We start from the raw sequence: 19,169 nt of genomic DNA, 5'->3' as shown, positions 1-19,169 counted from the left end.
ATGTATTTTCTCCTCTTTGCTCTGTCCAGGACCCTCTATTGTGATCCTTGTCAGAGCAGTCACCAGGGCTCCTTTCTGCGTGAATTGGGGATGGATATATAAATCCTGTGGGCCCATTGTTTTAATCCAGAAAATTGTAATAATTTACCTCAGGGATATTTAAACAAATGAATGCCATTAGAGGGCTTAGAATATGGCATGGCATGTTGTTAGGACTTAGTAGTTACCTTCATTTAATAAGATATGTCAGCTCTCTGTCATGTTTATTAAATAGATTATCCTTTGCCTGCATTCTATCCAGAATGCTTTCATTTTGTAATTTCTTCCATATCATCGCGTCTCTTATGTTAGCTAACAAGTTTTCAAAAGACGTAGTCTATATTACTTACATTTTGTGGCCAAAGAACTTAATAATTCAAGGACAGTCCACAGTTGGGATTGAGCCCAGGTGGTGCAGTGATTAAGCACTCAGCAGCTAACTGAAAGGTTGGTAGTTCGAATCCCTCAGCTGCTCTGCGAGATAAAGATATGGTGATCTACTTCCACAAAGATTACAGCCTTGGAAACCTGTGGGGCAGTTCTACTCTGTCTAATAGTGTCGCTATGTGTTCGAAAAGAATCGACTCCATAGCAATGGGTAAGCCCCCCCACCGTAGTTAGGGAGCTGTGCTAGTTGCTGATGTGACATAAGTGTAGGCAGGAAATCATAATTGTGATTTTCAAACTGCCTTCTCCAATTCTTAATCTTTACAATATTTTGTATTTATCTAGACCTAATATTTCAACCACCAGTGGTATCAACACATTTTCCTATTTTTCTATTGTATGCTCCTTCTGGAATATGTCTTTTCTTTTGTTCTTAAGAGAGGAGTTTTTTTCCTGCTGGATTTATAACAGGTTACTGTTTTATGAATTTTGATTACGATTTACAACTGATGGTTTCTGACTATCTATTCTGGATTAAACTGCTATACACCAATTGTTAATGTTGCAAAATGCTTATTTTATATAGATATATTGGTTTCATAACAATTATTTAGAAGAAGGAGTCCATGGATGGCACAAACAGTTAAATGCTTGACCACTAGCTGAAAGATTGACAGTTTGAACCACCCAGAGGCACCTTGGAAGACAGGCCTGGTGATCTGTGTCTGAAAGGTCACAGCCTTGAAAATCCTATGGAGCGCACTTCTATTCTATAATATATGGTGTCATCATGAGCTGGAATTGACTCGACAGCCACTAACAAGAACGACACTCAGAAGAATATTTTGTTAATCTAGTGTTTTATTAAATTCATCCTGATTTTTACCTGTGCATTTTTATTTTATAGTTCTGAATTGCGAATTACCATTTATTTATCTTATTCATTAGGTAAATGTGTTGAGGATTATTTAGCATTATGGTATAGAGTTTAGTGCTTTACTACTTATTTGTGTAAAATAATTATGCATCAGTATGCATTAGTGTAATTATTTGACTTCAAAGACAAGACAGCCGTTTATCTATGCCATTTGTATGCTTTTTGGTAGCAGTGGAAAAAAATATACTGCTTTCAGAGTCTATGTGAGTTTATATAGTGTGAGTGGCTCGGTCATAGGGTGTTTGAAACTAGGCTTCCCTGAAAATAATTTGAATTACATGTTATCACCCTTTATTGAGGAATCCTGTTCTCCTTGTGTTAGGAACACAAGACATTTAGGAAATGTCTGAAGACTGGTTGAGATGATTCATAACTCTACTGATTATAAATATTACTTTTGGTGTAATGTTACATATTTTAGTATATCATCTTCCAACGCTAGTTAATAGGGAGCCCATGGTTCTTTATATCTTTCAGATATCTCTACTATATGTGTGATCAAGGAATTACCACCAATAGAGGATGTTAATAAAGAAGAATTCTTCCAAATGGCGATGTTGAAAGGACATGAAAGCCGTGGCATCGATGATTTTGACTCTAGAGAAGTGTGGGAATATAAGCATGAGTTCGTAAGTCTGTGGGGATATGATGAAAAAAATTATGAAGGAGTAACTACAACCCAGAACAAAAATCTCACTAGTAGAGAAGACCAGCAACCTAACAAATCCTGGAACAATTTTCCTATAAAGCAGAGTGTTTATGTAAGAAAAAACGTGTATCAGTATATCAACCACAAGAAGCCGTTTATAAGGAATTTATTAAAAGTAAAAAATAACGTAGGTTATGGAGAAAACAAGCATATGAAATATTTGGTAAATAGAATTGGATTAAGCTTTCAGTCACACTTGGCTGAACTACAGGGATTTCAAACTGAAGAGAAAATTTATCAATGGAATCAAGTTGAGAAGTCTGTCAACAGTGGTTCCTCAGTTTCCCCACTTCAAAGAATCCCTCCTAATGTCAAAACCAACATTTGTAATAAATATGGAAGCATTTTTATGTATCCTTCATTACCTACACAATACCAGAGAATGCAACTTAGAGAAAAACCTTACAGTTGTAATGACTGTGGAAAAGTCTTTAGGAAAACCTCAAACCTCACTAATCATCAGAGAATTCATTCTGGAGAGAGGCCTTACAAGTGTAATGAGTGTGGCAAAACCTTTAAGCAATGCTCAAATCTCATTAAACGTCAGAATATACATCCTGGAGAGAAACCACACAACTGTAATATATGCAACAAGGCATTTGTCCAGAGTTCAAGTCTTGTGGAACATCAAAAAATTCATGCTGGTGAAAAACCTTACAAATGTGCTAAATGTGGTAAAGCTTTTATGAAACGTTGTTACCTTTGGGGCCATGAGAGAATTCATACTGGAGAGAAATCTTACAAATGCAATGAATGTGGCAAAGCCTTTACCGAGAATTTAAACCTTAGTAAACATAAGAGAATCCGTATTGGAGAGAAACCCTGCAAATGTAATGAATGTGGCAAAGCTTTTAAGCAATGCCTACATCTCACTAAACATTGGAATATACATCCTGGAGAGAAACCACAGAAATGTAATGTATGTGACAAGGTATTTATCTGGAGTTCAAGTCTTGCGGAACATCAAAGAATTCATACTGGCGAAAATCTTTACAAATGTGCTAAATGTGGTAAGGCTTTTATCAAACGCTGTCACCTCCAGGGCCATGAGAGAATTCATACTGGAGAGAAACCTTACAAATGCAATGAATGTGGCATAGCCTTTACTGAGCGTTCAAACCTTACTAAACATAAGAAAATCCATACTGGAGAGAAACCCTACAAATGTAATGAATGTGGCAAAGCTTTTAAGCATATCTCATGCCTCAGTAGACATCAGAATATACATCCTGGAGAGAAACCACACAAATGTAATGTATGTGACAAGGCATTCATTCGGAATTCAAGTCTTGTGGAACATCAAAGAATTCATACTGGCGAAAAACCTTACAAATGTGCTAAATGTGGCAAGGCTTTTATCAAACGTTGTTACCTCCAGGGCCATGAGAGAATTCATACTGGAGAGAAACCTTACAAATGCAATGAATGTGGCAAAGCCTTTACTGAACGTTCAAACCTTACTAAACATAAGAAAATCCATACTGGGGAGAAACCCTACAAATGTAATGAATGTGGTAAAGCTTTTACCCGATTTGCAAACCTTACTAGACATCAGAATATACATTCTGGAGAGAAGCCACGCAAATGTAATGTACGTGACAAGGCATTCAGCCAGAGTTCAAGTCTTGTGGAACATCAAAGAATTCGTACTGGAGACAAACCTTACAGATGTGCTACATGTAGTAAGGCTTTTTTTGAAGATTGTCACCCCCGGGGCAATGAGAGAATTCATACTGGAGAGAAACCTTACAAATGCAATAAATGTGACAGAGCCTTTACCAAGAATTCAGACCTTACTCAACATAAGAAAATCCATACTGGAGAGAAACCCTACAAATGTGCTAACTGTGGTAAGGCTTTTATCAAACGTTGTTACCTCCAGGACCATGAGAGAATTCATACTGGAGAGAAACCTTACAAATGCAATGAATGTGGCAAAGCCTTTACTGAGCGTTCAAACCTTACTCAACATAAGAAAATCCATACTGGAGAGAAACCCTATAAATGTAATGAATGTGGTAAAGCTTTTACCCATTTTGCAAGCCTTACTAGACATCAGAATGTACATCCTGGAGAGAAACCATACAAATGTAATGTATGTGACAAGGCATTTATCCAGAGTTCAGGTCTTGTGGAACATCAAAGAATTCATACTGGAGAAAAACCTTACAAATGTGCTAAATGTGGTAAGGCTTTTATGAGACGTTGTCACCTCCGGTGCCATGAGAGAATCCATACTGGAGAGAAACCTTACAAATGCAATGAATGTGGTAGTGCCTTTACCAAGAATTCAAACCTTACTCAACATAAGAAAATCCATACTGGAGAGAAACCCTACAAATGTGCTAACTGTGGTAAGGCTTTTACCAAACGTTGTCGCCTCCAGGACCATGAGAGAATTCATACTGGAGAGAAACCTTACAAATGCAATGAATGTGGCAAAGCGTTTACTGAGCATTCAAACCTTACTCAACATAAGAAAATTCATACTGGAGAGAAACCCTACAAATGTAATGAGTGTGGCAAAGTTTTTGCCCAATTTTCAAACCTTATTAGACATCAGAAAATACATACTGGAAAGAAATATTGTAAACCTAATATGTTTGGCAGTACTTTTATCCAAAGCTTGAGCTTGGGGGATCATTAGAGAATTCGTACTGGAGAGAAACATAAAATATAGTGAATGCTACAGATCGATTAAGTGTGTTCAAGCCTTATTCAATACCAGAAAATCCACAATGGGGAGAATCCATACAAAACTAGTATTTGTGGCAAAGTACTTAACCAGGGCTCACACCTCAGTAGACATCAGGATATGCATTTTTTGAGAGAAAGCCCAGCAAGAGAATGTGTCAAGGCTTTTATCCAAACTTCAAAACTTACTGTGCATCACAGAGTTCGCATTCAAGGGAAACTCAACAAATGTGATCAATATGATAAGATTTGATCAGGTATTCACACCTTTGTGGTCATGACAGAATTCATAGAAGAGAGAAATGTGTTGAATGGGGCAAGGCCTTTAAGCAATGCACTGACCTCAGAGTTCCCTGAAGAATTCATACTGGAAAGACCCCTTAACAAGTGTAACGAATATGGTAAATTGTCTAACCAGTTCTTACATGGACTAAACATTTGCGAATTCATTCTTATCCTTTTCAAAGGTTAATCAACCTCATGTTAAATTTCACAGATAATTAAAAACCCATTTAACACTCGTATATTAGTGAAGCCAAGGGCATCTTTGGAAAGGTCCAGTTATCTTCCCTTTATGAAATATTTTCAATTCTCTTTGAAAAGGCTATATTACTTTTGATGACTTTCAACCTGAAGTTTGAAATCTGTTGATGTTATGGGTTTATCATAAGCTTTTTATGTGTCACCATGATGGTATTAGGGAAGGGATTGGTAAGATTAAAGGGACTACTTCATTAAGTAGTTCATTTATATACATGTAACCTCGTGTTTAGAAACCCTGGTGGCGTAGTGGTTAAGTGCTACGGCTGCTAGCCAAGAGGTCGGCAGTTCAGATCCACCAGTTGCTCCTGGGAAACTCTATGGGGCAGTTCTACTCTGTCATATAGGGTCGCTGTGACTAGGAATTGACTCGACGGCAGTGGGTTTTTGGTTTTGAAACCTGGTGTTGGTGAAGAATTTGAAATATAATATGAACTGCCAAAAGAACGAACAAATCTGTCTTGGAAGAAGTACAGACAGAATGCTCCTTAGAAGTGAGAATGGTGAGACTTCACATACTTTGGACACTTACCAGAAGGAATCGGTCCCTGGAGGACATCATGCTTGGTAGAGGGTCAGCGAAAAAGAGGAAGACCCTCAACGAGATGGATTGACACAGTGGCTGCAACAATGGACTGAAGCATAAAAACGATCATGGGGATGGCGCAGGACCAGGCAGTGTGTTTTGTTCTGTTGTATTTAGGGTCGCTCTGAGTCAAAACTGACTCAATGGCACCTAACAACAACAACAACCTGGAAAAAAACAAAGTTGCTGAATTTTAAGACAGAATGTTGTGTAAATTTGTGAGCATGGGGAGTGATGGAGAAAAGACACAAAAGTATAATCTATATCATCATCATTTCTAGAGCCAGGGCTCCCTTCTACAGATTGTTGGTGTGATAGAGGGCCACTGATGATTATTCGGAAGGATTGCTCTACCAGCTGACCATGAAAGAAAAAGAGCAGGCCAGGACATTAAAGTGTAATGTTTTCAGGGAAGCAGAATCATAGGTTACCAGGGACTGCATATGTGATAGAAATACTCAAGGGGAAATGATGGTCCCCCTCTCCTTTGAAAGGAAATAGCTGTTTTATATCACATTTTAATGAAATGAGTCTCATTTTGGAAACTAAAAGAGCAATCATCAGAGGACAGTTAGATAATAAATTAGCATATGGGCGTGTAGGATTCACATTCAACCATTGAAATTGCATTTTGGTACCATTAGAATATCATTGTTCTCTTGTCTTAATAAAATGTAATCAGTTTTTCATAAACCTGGATGAATCATGTTCCTTCTACAACCCATGCATATCCCGTCTCACTGGGGAAGTTCATAACAAGTGCTAATAATACAGTTAGGCTCTGAGGGTTGAATGGCACCTATAACACATTTTTTTTCCGTCTTTATATCAGACAGCATACCATTTTTAGGAACATATAATTTGCATTTGAGTTATTTTCTCTGCATTCTGCCCCTCGGAGTTTTATATGGTTATAATGAAAATACCAAAACAACGGCAATTTCAGATTCTTCCCCACTAGCACTGGCATTACTATTGTTATTATTGTGGTATAAATATACATAACAGAACACTTGGCAATTTAACAGTTTTTACACGTATAATTCAGTGACTGATTACATTCTTCGTGCTGCTGCATCACTGTTCGTGACTATGTACCATGTGGTTATATTTGGCCACGCTCTTTTTTGGTACCTAAATAAGATCCATGGTTTGTATTGGCCTTGATACACACATGGTAAAAAATACAGATATGTTAAGCATATAGAAGGAGCCCTCGTGGCACAATGATAAGTGTTTGCCTGCTAAGTGCAAAGGTTGGCAGTTCAAACCCACTCAGCGACTGCACAGGAGAATAACCTGACAGTGTGCTCCTGTAATGATAACAGCCAAGAAAACCCTAGGGGGCAGTTCTTCTGTGTCACACAGGGCTGCTGTGAGTCTAAAATCCACTTGACAGCACCTAGCAATAACAACACGAAGCATAAAAAAGTTGGAAGTTAAAGAAGGTGTCAAAAATAAAGGTTAGAATAATGATTTATTTCCCCCCTGCTTGGAGTCCTCAAGGAAATAATTTAAAAAGATCAATCAATGTCTTAATTCATAAGTTTCCCCTTAAGAGTGAACAGATATAATTAAGAGGAATTTCTTTTTCTGGATATAAACTAGGAACTTCACATATTCACCCTGTAGTGAGTTTGAGGGAATTTGGGGCTGATGCAGAGAAAAGATATGATCAGGAGACAGCAGTGTTGCAGAACAAGATATTAATTGAGGCCGGTGTATTGACAGTTTGCATGCAAGGGGAAGTTCCTGCAGCAGGAGACTCTCCAAAGGCAAAAAGAGTAGGGGAGCCACCAGAAAGGGAAGAGAGTTGTCTTAGTTTGGATTCTCTAGAGGAGCAAAGCCAGTGAGACGTGTGTGCGCGTGAGGGCGGGTACGTGTATTAACATATATATGTGTGTGTTAAATATACATATAGCCATCGTTGTTAGGTGCTATAGAGTCGGCTCTGACTCAGCAACCCTAGGTACAACAGAACGGAACGCTGCCAGGTCCTGCGCCCCGTCCTCACAGTTGTTGCTGTGCTTGAGCCCATTGTTGCTGTCTCAGTCCATCTCCATGAGGGTCTTCCTCTTTTTCACTGAGGCTGTACTTTACCAAGCATGATGTCCTTCTCTAGGGACTGATCCCTCCTGATAACACGTTCAAAGTATGTGAGATGTAGTCTGTCCGTCCTTGCTTCTAAGGAGCATTCTGGTTGTACTTCTTCCAAGACAGATTTGTTCTTTCTTTTGGCAGTCTGTGGTATGTATATTCAGTATTCTTCGCCAACACCACAATTTAAAGGTGTCAGTTCTTCGGTCTTCCTTATTCATTGTCCAGCTTTCACATGCAAATGAGGTGATTAAAAACACCATGGCTTGGGTCAGGTGCACCTTAGTCTTCAAGGTGACATCTTTGCTTTTCCACACTTTAAAGAGGCCTTTTGCAGCTGATTTGCCCAATGCAATGTGGTTTTAGATTCCTTTACTGCTGCTTCCGTGGGTGTTGATGTTGGATCCAAGTAAAATGAAATCATTGACAACCTGAATCTTTTCTCCGTTTATCATGATGTTGCTTATTGGTCCAGTTGTGAGGATTTTTGTTTTCTTTATGTTGAGGCGTAATCCATACTAAAGGCTGTGGTCTTTGATCTTCAGTAAGTGCTTCAAGTCCTCATCACCTTCAGCAAGCAGGTTGTGTCATCTGCGTAACACAGGTTGTTGATGAGCCTTCCTCCGGTCCTGATACCCTGTTCTTCATAAAGTCCAGCTTCTCGGATTATTTGCTCAGCAATACGCATGTATATGTATGTATGTGTATAGAGAGAGAGAGATTGATTTACTTCAAATGATTGGCTCACACAACTGGGCTGGAAGATCCAAAATCCATAGGTCAGGCTGAAAGCCATAGATTTATGCAGGCTTATGTGTGCAAGGTCTGTGGGTCAGGTGATGAGAAGAGTATAGGGTCCAGAGAGAAGTGAGAGTGAGCTCTGCCAGAATATCCATTTATATTCTGGTGGCAGACCACACCCTCAAGAAAACTCCCCTTTCAACTGATTGGTTGATTACATCAAATGTAAAGTCATTACATTCATATTTACATTACAGAACAGCAGCCAGTCCAGTATCTGGCCAAACCACAGAAGATGGCCTACTCAAGTTGATGTATAAAATTAGCCATCACAAGGATAAGAGAATTCCCTGAAGAGAGTAAAAAGGAGATATGTCTAAGAGATATCTCTTATGTGCAAGGAGGAGAAGTCTCCGGGTTTAGACAAGTTCAAAGGCAGTGGCAGCTTTGGGGCTTGTAACTGTGGGATTTGTCTTACCTATGACTAGCAGATGTTGGGCACAATTTTACAGGGTGTAAAGGAAGGCAGACTCTGGCTACAAGTCTGCTTATTTGGGCTAATTTTAAAACAACTGAATAGTTAAAATTTGAGTTTTGTGCTAGTGGGGGCTTTTGGGCTAATGGGCCTCAGAACGCTATGAAAAAATAAGCAACTTAGGGCCAATACACAGAGGCTGTCTTTGGCTTATTTATATTTTTGCTGTTGGTAGTTGCCATCCACTAGATTACAACTCATGGCAATGCCATGTGTATCAGTCAGAGTAGAACTGCTCCCTGTGGTTTTCAATGTCTGTTATCTTTTGCAAGCGGATCTGCAGATCTGTCTTCTGAGGTGCTTCTGTGTGATTTCCAACCAGCAACCTTCTGGCTAGTAGTCACGTCTGTAATTGTTTGCACCACCAGGGACAGAGCTGGCGTAAGGGGTGAAATGGAGGATGAAGTGACTGACTCTGTCCCACGTGTTGCCCTCTAGCTGAATAGAGTTTGCAAATGGAATTTATCCTCTGATGCAAATAAGTATAAGATATATAAATCTCGTACATGAGTTTGTAATTCTCATTTTCTGTTAAACAATTTAAATCTATTAGAGAACCATAGTACTTCACAAGTTAATTTTCCATGTCTTGTCGACTCAACACTCACCTCCTTTTTTCCCCAGTTCTGTGTTTTCTCCCTCTCAATTTCTGCTCCTCATTTTGTTGCCTCCCTTCCTCTCCTAAGGAGCCCTAGTGGCAGAATGGTTAAGTGCTACGTTGCTAACCCAGAGGTGGGCGGTTCAAACCCACCAGGTGCTCTACAGGGGAAAGACCTGGCAATCTACTTCTGTAAAGATTTCCAGCCTACAGCCTAAGAAACCCAATGGGGTGGTTTTACTCTGTTGTTTCGTTCTGTAGTACAAGGGGTCACTGTTAGTCGTAACCGACTCAACGGCACCTAGCAACATAGGGTCACTGTAGTCGGATTTGACTTGATGGCAGTTTTTTTCCCCCCTGTCCTGCTCTATTTATTCCTTTCTATTTCTCCTCCTACATGTGTTTGGCCCCATTCTGTTGTAACCCCTCTCGTTTTACGCTGTTCTCCCTCCCCAATCTTTCTGATTGTCCCTCAACTCCATATATTTCTGCCTCTTTCTCCTTCATCTCTGTTCTCCCTGTCTCAGTAAATACCTGAAACCTTAAAAATAGAATGTGTGTGGCAAAGTTATCATGCAAAATTCGATTCTTGGGGGATCATCAGAATATTAATTTTGTAATGAAGTCTTCCAAATTTTATTTGTGCCAAAGCCTTTGATGATACTAAAAAAAAAACAAAACTGTCATTAAGTTGATTCTGACTCATAGACGTCCCATGTGTACAGGGTAGAACTGCACTTCATAGGGTTTGCCAGGATGTGATTCTTTTTGGAAGCAGATCTCCAGGCCTTTCTTCCGAGGTGCTTCTGGGTGGGCTCATCACCAACCTTTCAGTTAGTAGTTGAGTACTTCCTGGAAACTGTTAATAACGTTCAGTCCTTGTTAAACATATAGCTCAAACATGATTAACATTACAAAAACTGTAACCAGTGATTAAAGCTTTTGAAACATTACAAAATGTATTATTCTGCAATATTTTTGTCTTCCATGGCCCCAACTCTTACACCTCTCCCCCACTCTACCAGAATGATATCCTCCACTCTTGGTTGGCCCCATTGCTACTGCTCGTCAAGATTCCCCTCTCCCCATTTTGCTCCTATTCATCTTTCTGAAGATCCCCCCTTCTCTAGAATCCTCTATTTTTCTTACTTCCCACTTCTTCATTATGATTCATTTTCATTCTTATTGTCTCTCCAGATTCACCCCTTTTATCATCTATTTAAGCAGCCCTGGTGACGCAGCGGTTAAAGTGATGGACTGCTAACCGAAAGGTCTGCTCTGCAGGAAGAAGATGTGGCAGTCTTCTTTTGTAGAGATTTTGCAGCCTTGGAAACCCTGTGGGGTCACATGAGTCAGAATTGACTGGTAGTGGGTTTTTTTTGTTGGTGGTGGTTTGTTTGTTTATCCTTTATTTTGCCTTCTCTGTTTTTCTCTCATTCCTTTCTTTTTCAGTCTGTTTCTGTCTTGGTCACCCGTTCCCCTGCACGTTCACAGGTATGGAATAAAGATGTCTCCTGCCCAGTAAGAGCACTTTCTTTTTTTTTAAATTTTTATTAAGCTTCAAGTGAACGTTTACAAATCAAGTCAGTTTGTCACATATAAGTTTATATACACCTTACTCCATATTCCCACTTGCTCTCCCCCTAATGAGTCAGCCCTTCCAGTCTCTCCTTTCATGACAATTTTTCCAGCTTCCAACCCTCTCTTCCCTCCCATCCCCCCTCCAGATAGGAGATGCCAACACAGTCTCAAGTGTCCACCTGATACAAGTAGCTCACTCTTCATCAGCATCTCTCTCCTACCCACTGTCCAGTCCCTTCCGTGTCTGATGAGTTGTCTTCGGGAATGGTTCCTGTCCTGGGCCAACAGAAGGTTTGGGGACCATGACCGCCGGGATTCCTCTAGTCTCAGTCAGACCATTAAGTATGGTCTTTTTGTGAGAATTTGGGGTCTGCATCCCACTGATCTCCTGCTCCCTCAGGGGTTCTCTGTTATGCTCCCTGTCGGGACAGTCATCGGTTGTGGCTGGGCACCAACTAGTTCTTCTGGTCTCAGGGTGATGTAAGTCTCTGGTTCATGTGGCCCTTTCTGTCTCTCGGGCTCATAGTTATCGTGTGACCTTGGTGTTCTTCATTCTCCTTTGATCCAGGTGAAGAGCACTTTCTTAGTGTGGCATTGGGAATGTGAACATGCCATACCAAGCACAGCCAGTGAGAACCGATTTGTGCAGAAGACACATGGAGTGTCACCAACAAGAGCAGGTCATATCCCCCAAACTAGGGAGGTCACAGGACTCCCTGAGGTGATGGTTATATGGAACCGCAGAAGGTGGGTCCTTGTCTGATACGCTCAGACTTGCCAATTATCTGGACATCAGTCTTTGAGAAAGAGAAAGTAACTTTATTGCAATGTGCAGAGCCAGGAGCCAGAGGGAGTTCCTCAGATCCAGCTCCCTGAGCTACGGTGAAGCAGGATGGCGGCTGCAGAGGCATGCTGGGGAGGGAAAATTCTAGAAGGTGGCCAGGAAATAGGAGGTGACATGGTTCTTGCTCCACCTCTCACTTCGGAATAGGGTCCGGGTGATGATTTTCCTTCTGATTCATTCACCCTGTTGTTGTATCCCCTGTTGAGGTCAATTAGCAGGTCACAATTGGCCCTTCTGCACATGCAGGGTGGGCCAAATCTGCTTGGGCTAGTTTAAGGACTAATGGAAATTTACTGGCATTCGTAGGGTCAGGTTACAATGACTGTGAAGGGGAGGATTAGGGAGGGCCTGGGTCAGTCCAGAGAGGGACGCCAAGGACCAGGGGTCTCAGGGGAGGGAAGGAGTCTAGGAATTCCAGGGCCAGGGAGAAGACCCGGGTCAAGGGGCTGCAAGTGGAGCTGCCCTCCAGGGGTGAGGCTTGGGGGGTGCAAAGGCCACGTCCATCTTAGGAATGGGGAGTTTACACAAGGGTCAGGGCAAGAGGGGGTCAGGCAAGATTTTAAGCAGGAAAACGATGCGGCAGGCAGTGCCTACATGGCCAGTGGGCTGAAAGGTTGGGGTGGGGACCCGCTTCAGTGTGATTTTAACGAAAATTTAATGTCCAGAGCAACCTCGGGAGTCTGTGGAGGACGAGAACTGTCAGCAGCGTATCTGAAAAACAGCGCTTATGGCAATTAGTTTGAAATTGCCCGGTGATCTCACAGCTGGCCATGGAAACTGCGATGGCCAGTAGAAACTGTTCCTTGGCACGTGCACATGCCCTCTCAGCGCCCTGGCAGTACCCAGGGCACGGGCCATACCTGCTATACCCTAGGTGAGCGAATTATTGCCCTCAGTGTGACCAGTCCTCCTCTAGATTCGCTTCAGGGTCTACAAGAAACTGTACATAGGTAGCGGAGAGAGGCGGGCAATACAGGGAGGAGTGATGGGGACAAGAGGCGGAGTCAGTATTAGGGGCAAGGCCTGAGCTTCCTTTTCAGGCCCTGTCCCTGGGCTTTTCCAGCTTTGTCATTCTACAGCATTGGAGTCTCCGGGTTTGGAGCTTTTTAAGTTTCTTAGGCGTCTTGTGGAGCAGGGCTCCTTCTTGCCTATTTTAAATTAAACGTTTGGAACAATTTAAGGTAAAAACTTAAGAGTTGTGTGGGTCACTCATATTGGAAGCTCAGATGCTTGCCACTTAAAAACTTGGAAATGGCTTATGTTAAAACGGTTTTTGCTGGTGAGAAAAGGCTGAAATTGGCACGGGCGACTCAGCCTTTGGGGCTTTAGGACCTGGGTGGGGGTAATCTATGTAGAGCGGTGGTTGGATCCTGGGACGTCCAGCAATTAGAATAACTTATTTAACTGAGTAAAGCCTGGATTTGTCTGTATAGGCTATGGAAACTAGAATACAAGATGTAAAACCTTCGGTGAAGAATGTGCGATTTCATATTGACTCCAACAGAACATAATTTACATTTTCCCCATTCACCCTAGGGGGAGATACCCGTACTCAGTGCCAGGGACTTCATGGGGCCAGGACCTGTGCTAAGAAGGTGGAGGACCAAGACATTGCTTTGAAAGAACAAGATTTTCTGCTTGTATAAATTCCTTTCTCCTTTACATCGAATTTGTTCAATTTTACACTTCTTGAGATGAATTATAAATTCAAATGCCTTTCAGAAAGACGGATGACATCCCAAGATTTACTTATGTCATTAATTTCTAAATATATTTTAATTTCTCTTTTCCTTATCTTTATTCCCAGAGTTATTTGGAAGAGTATCTTTTAAATTTGAAAATCGTGGGGAATTTTAATCTAGTTTTTGTTATCTGAGTGTTTTGTGTCAAGTGTGGATAATGAGAGTTGTAAAATGTGTACTCTTTAGGAGATACATGGATCTACTTTTAAGTAATGAAAAGTTGATTTTGCAATATTTCAAGGGATATTTGATAGGAGTCTATTCTTTTATATTGACATTAAGAAATAGCAAAACTGAATTTTCAAATTCTTAGTAGCTTCGTTTATAGCCATAACTTTTAATGTGAAATATATGAATTAATATTTCCTCTTCTGTTGCCTGGGTAAATTCTGAAGTTTTTACTGGGAGGATTTTGGCAGGACCAGATTTCAAATATACATGCTGAATAAAGTTCTCAAAGATTATTTCCAATAGAAGATATCCTTCTGTTTTTCCTGGAGCTGATACGAGTCTCTCTCTAATGTTTAAGTTTTTTTATATTAAATGTTTGGTCTCATGATTTAAGTGTTAGAAGATGAGTTTATTTTGGCCAAGTGAACAGAAACAACCCCAAGGTTCATAGAGAGGAGGGCTCCTAGGGCTAGTTCTCTTCTGAGTTCTTCTCATTCCTCTCATATCTGTGGAAAGCAGATACAGGTTAAGGAGCTAGAACAGTAAACCATTTCGGTTAAAGAGGACCTGATATCTGAACTCCCATTTAGTTTTTCCTATCTTCTTAGATAGGGGTCAAATGATATAGCTCTGCCTGTGTAAACCATCAAGCCTCCAACCCACTTTCTCCATCATATATTCTGCCACCAAGTTTATATATAACATGTGCTTGGTGAGTCTCCAAATCTGCTGAAGTGATTCCTTTTGGGTCCATTGGAATACCTATTGTTTGGACTCTCCCAAGCTCCACATGGGAAGCTGAGACCATAAGGTAGCTGTCTGAGTAAACCAAGGTCTGGCTACCACCTCTCTGGATCTCCGTTTTTTTGACTGAGATGAGAAGTGAAAAGTAGTAACAGTGCATTTAAGTGAATTGGTTCAATTTATGTTTTCCTCATTTTTATGATGATGATGATGAAAAGAGAGTTTCCAGGCAGTTCTTAGAAACACCGCCGCACTGAAGAACTAATCCTTTTTTCAGTAGAATCTGCAGCCTATGTAAGCACAATGGTTGTAGGATGACAGTTTCATGAGGGTCACTCAGATGGCCTGATGATGAGGTGGCCCCTCTAAAATGGAGTGCAGCGTGTGTAAAGGAGCATTTGCCCACATCATTTCCTGGGAATCACTGACCCTTACTCTTTTTGGTACCCCTCGGATCTAGTATATGTGATTATCAAGCAGCCTGAGATGGGGGGCTCCAGCTTGAGAGCAGAGATTTACTGATATCTATGCTGGGAATCAAACTAGGCAAGCCTTAGTGGAATGAAGCAGTTCGTGTGTTTGATTTAGCATGGTGGAATAGAGGGGCTTGCATTCGGAGACTCCAGTTCCCCTGGATAGAGACAAGACCATGTGAGGAGGTGGCAGATGGGAAGTTTGTGAATATCATGGCTACCCGTGTTAGAAAAAATTTGTCAGGCTTTGCTCCTGCATTTCTGCTGAGACCATCAGGACCCTCATGCCCTAAAACTTGTCTTAGTGTTTTTCCATGATGAAAATATGTTTATAGAGGTATATATAAATACTGTCAGTCTTAGAACAAATACATCTGGAAGGATGATGAGAATTCAACTTGCTTACTTTGGAAACATCATCAGGAAATACCAGTCGCTAGAAAAGGACATCATGTTTGGTAAAGTAGCGGGTCAGTGAAAACAAGGGAAACCGTGGATGAAGTGGATTGACACAATAGCTTCAACAACGAGCTCAAATATATCAAAGATCATGAAGATGGGATAGGATTGGGCAGTGTTTGTTCTGTTATACATAACATTGCCTTGATTTGGAGCTGATTCAACGGCAACTAGCAATGTCACGTTGGAAGTGAAGAAAACAACCCAGAAGTAGAAAGTCCTTATTTTTCCTCGCCCTCAATTGTAAACACTTTTAGTAAACCACGATTAATGGTTTTAGGTAATATGTGATAAAAATTAAAAATTTTTCATATTGTTTCATTAGGCTCATCATTTATATTTTAAACTTGTAAAATTAGTTAAATAATATGAATAAACTCTTATTCCCCTTGAATGTGTCTTGTTCCATACTAGAAGAAGATTTCCTAATGTAACATACCCTTTCATCCGTGTGAGCTCTACCCCTCCAGGCCATTTTATATGCATTTCAGAGGCAAGTTTCGTACCCTGATATTATTATATTTCATACGTATTATATTGTATGTATTAAACTACCAATTGGTTTCCATAATAAGGAATGCTTTTTGGAATACTTTAGTATTAGTGCAAAGGGGTCTTCCTCAACTTCTTAGCATTGAAGAGAATGAATGTACCAGAGCTTATCTAATGATTTCCCCCATTTTAGACTTAAATGTTTATTTGTATCACATGGTTAGCTAGAATGTGCAGTGATTCTGTGATGATCCTTGTACTTCCTGGTCTTTTGGACATGAGTGAGTGTTACCAGAGTGGTTCTGAAAAGCAGAATTGCTGGCTCTTTGGGTGTAATTTTTATCAATTGCTTTGTTATAAATTACTCCAAAACTTAGCAACTTAAATCATTTATTATATCAGTTTCTGATCATTAGGAATCCAGCAGAAGCTTAGCTCGGTGGTTCTACCTCATGGTCTCTTAAGAATCTGTGGTCAAGCTCTCAAACGCACCTACTTTGATCTGGGCCTGCAGTCATCGGAAGGCTTACTGGGGAGATCAGAGATCTGTTTCCCCTTTCTCCTCCCTTATAAGAAACAACTCCAAGAAATAACAACTGGTAGTACATTTTGTGGATATACTGACAATTTTTAAAAATATTTTTTATTGAAAAGAATTCCTAGTTCCACAGGAACATATTAAATGATAAAGTATTTAAGCAAAAAAGAAAATATCCAATGTCCCATATCAGTTTGATCTCCAGACATAATTATTTTTTCATCAGTTTGAAGAGTGTCATGGATTGAATTGTGTCCCCCAAAAATATGGGTATCAATTTGGCTAGGTCATGATTCCCAGTATTTTGTGCTTGTCCATCATTTTGCCATCTGGTGTGATTTTCCTATGTATTGTAAAACTTGTTTCTATGATATTAATGAGATGGGATTAGTGGCAGTTATGTTAATGAGGTGGGACTCAGTCTATAAGATTAGACTGTGTCTTAAGCCAATCTCTTTTGAGATACAAAAGAGATGAGTGATCAGAGAGACATGGGGACTTCATACCGCCTAGAAACAAGAGCCAGGAGAATAGTGTGCCCTTTGGACCCACGTTTCCTGCACTGAGAATCTCCTAGACCAAGGGAATATTGATGACAAAGACCTTCCTCCAGAGCTAAAAGAGAGAAAGCTTACACTGAATTTGGACTTGTAGCTTCCTAGGCTGTGAGAATAAATTTCAGTTTGTTGAAGCCATCCACTTGTGGTATTTCTGTTATAGCACTAGATAACTAAGACAAGGAGTATCTTTTTATATTTGAAATTTATATCTGAATACACCTGAAATTGCAATATATATAAATGTGAAGTAGAGGGTCAGCAAAAAAGAGGAAGGCCCTCAACAAGATGGATTGACACAGTGGCTGCAACGGTGGGCTCAAACATAGCAATGATTGTGAGGATGGGGCAGGACCAGGCAGTGTTTTGTTCTGTTATCCATAGGGTTGCTATGAGTCAGAACCAACTTGAGGGCATCTAACAACAACAAATATATATATACCGTTGCAGCCACTGTGTCAATCCATCTAATTGAGGCTCTTCCTCTTTTTAGCTGACACTCTACATATATATATGGTTATTGAAATTTCACATGTATTCAGACATAAAATTCAAATTTAAAAAGATACCTCTCAAACTGATGAAAATAATCATGTCTGGAGATCAAACTGGTATGGGGAAAAGGGTAAATATATATAAAATAAGGAGCCCTGGTGATGCAATGGTCAAGTGCTTAGCTGCTAACTGAAAAGCTGGGGGTTCTAACCCAAGCCAGCAGTTCCATGGGAGAAGGACCTGACGATTTGCTTCTGTAAAAATTACAGCCAAGAAAACCCTATGAGGCGGTGCTACTCTCTCACATAGGGTCACTATGAGTCAGAACTGACTCAATAGCATCCAACAACAACAACAACATAAAATGTTATAAAATACAAAGTGGTGAACGTTCTTTTGTGGTCTAAAAAGTGGTGATAAAAATGTCATAAAAAACCCACTGCCGTCCAGTCAATTCTGACTCATAGTGACCCTGTACTACAGAGTAGAACTGCCCCATAGGGTTTCCAAGGAGCACCTGGTGGATTCGAAGTGCTGATCTTTTGGTTAGTAACACTAGCTCTTAGCCACTACAGTGCCAGGGTTACATTTATATATATAGTATACGTATTTGTCATAGGGTTGAATAAATGTCCATTTACTCTAATTACATCATTATTATTTTCAAGTTTTTGAATTCTCAAATATTGCAATTGTAAAGAAAGGTGTCATGGATTTAGTTATGTCCCCCCAAAAATGTGTGTATCAATTGGGCTGGGCCGTGATTCCCGGTATTATGTGATTTTCCTATATGTTGTAATTCCTGCCTCTATGATGTTAATGGAGGATGGGCAGCAGTTGTGTTAGTGAGGCAGGACTCAACCTACAAGATTGGATTGTGTCTTGAGGCAATCTCTTGAGATATAAAAGAAAGAAGCGAGCAGAGAGACGGGGGACCTCAAACCACGAAGAAAGAAGCACTGGGGCAGAGTGTGTCCTTTAGACCTGGGGTTCCTGTGCAGAGAAACTCTTAGTCCAGGGGAGGATTGACAAGAAAGACCTTCCTCCAGAGCTGACAGAGAGAGAAAGCCTTCTCTGGAGCTGACGCCCTGAATTTAGACTTCTAGCCTACTAAAAAAAAATAAACTTCTTTGTGTTAAAGCTATCCATTTGTGGTATTTCTGTTATAGCAGCACTAGATAACTAAGACAAAAGGCATATGACAATGTTT

The 19,169-nt window shown here is 40.4% G+C and overlaps 1 protein-coding gene across 3 annotated transcripts in view; it reads left to right on the top strand.

Moving 5' to 3' along the window:
• Positions 1-13,933, top strand: part of LOC104845517 (zinc finger protein 677-like) — a 33,764-nt gene extending 19,831 nt beyond the window's left edge. For 2 of the 3 annotated variants that reach the window (XR_010323405.1, XR_010323406.1), the window contains 4 exons: positions 1,841-5,167; positions 12,013-12,191; positions 12,954-13,162; positions 13,825-13,933. Coding sequence is in view for 1 of the 3 variants with exons in the window: in XM_010586596.3 (XP_010584898.2) it covers positions 1,841-4,719 (2,879 nt within the window). In the remaining 2 variants the exon portion in view is untranslated. Of the gene's footprint in view, positions 1-1,840; positions 11,055-12,012; positions 12,192-12,953; positions 13,163-13,824 lie in introns of those variants that run through there. The other variant, XM_010586596.3, reaches the window with a different exon arrangement.
• Positions 13,934-19,169: the final 5,236 nt, after the last annotated feature.

This window comes from Loxodonta africana, chromosome 11, assembly GCF_030014295.1.
Source record: "Loxodonta africana isolate mLoxAfr1 chromosome 11, mLoxAfr1.hap2, whole genome shotgun sequence".
NCBI lineage: Eukaryota > Metazoa > Chordata > Mammalia > Proboscidea > Elephantidae > Loxodonta > Loxodonta africana.
The sequence above is the reverse complement of the archived record's forward strand: the minus strand, read 5'-3'. Positions and strand labels throughout refer to the sequence as shown.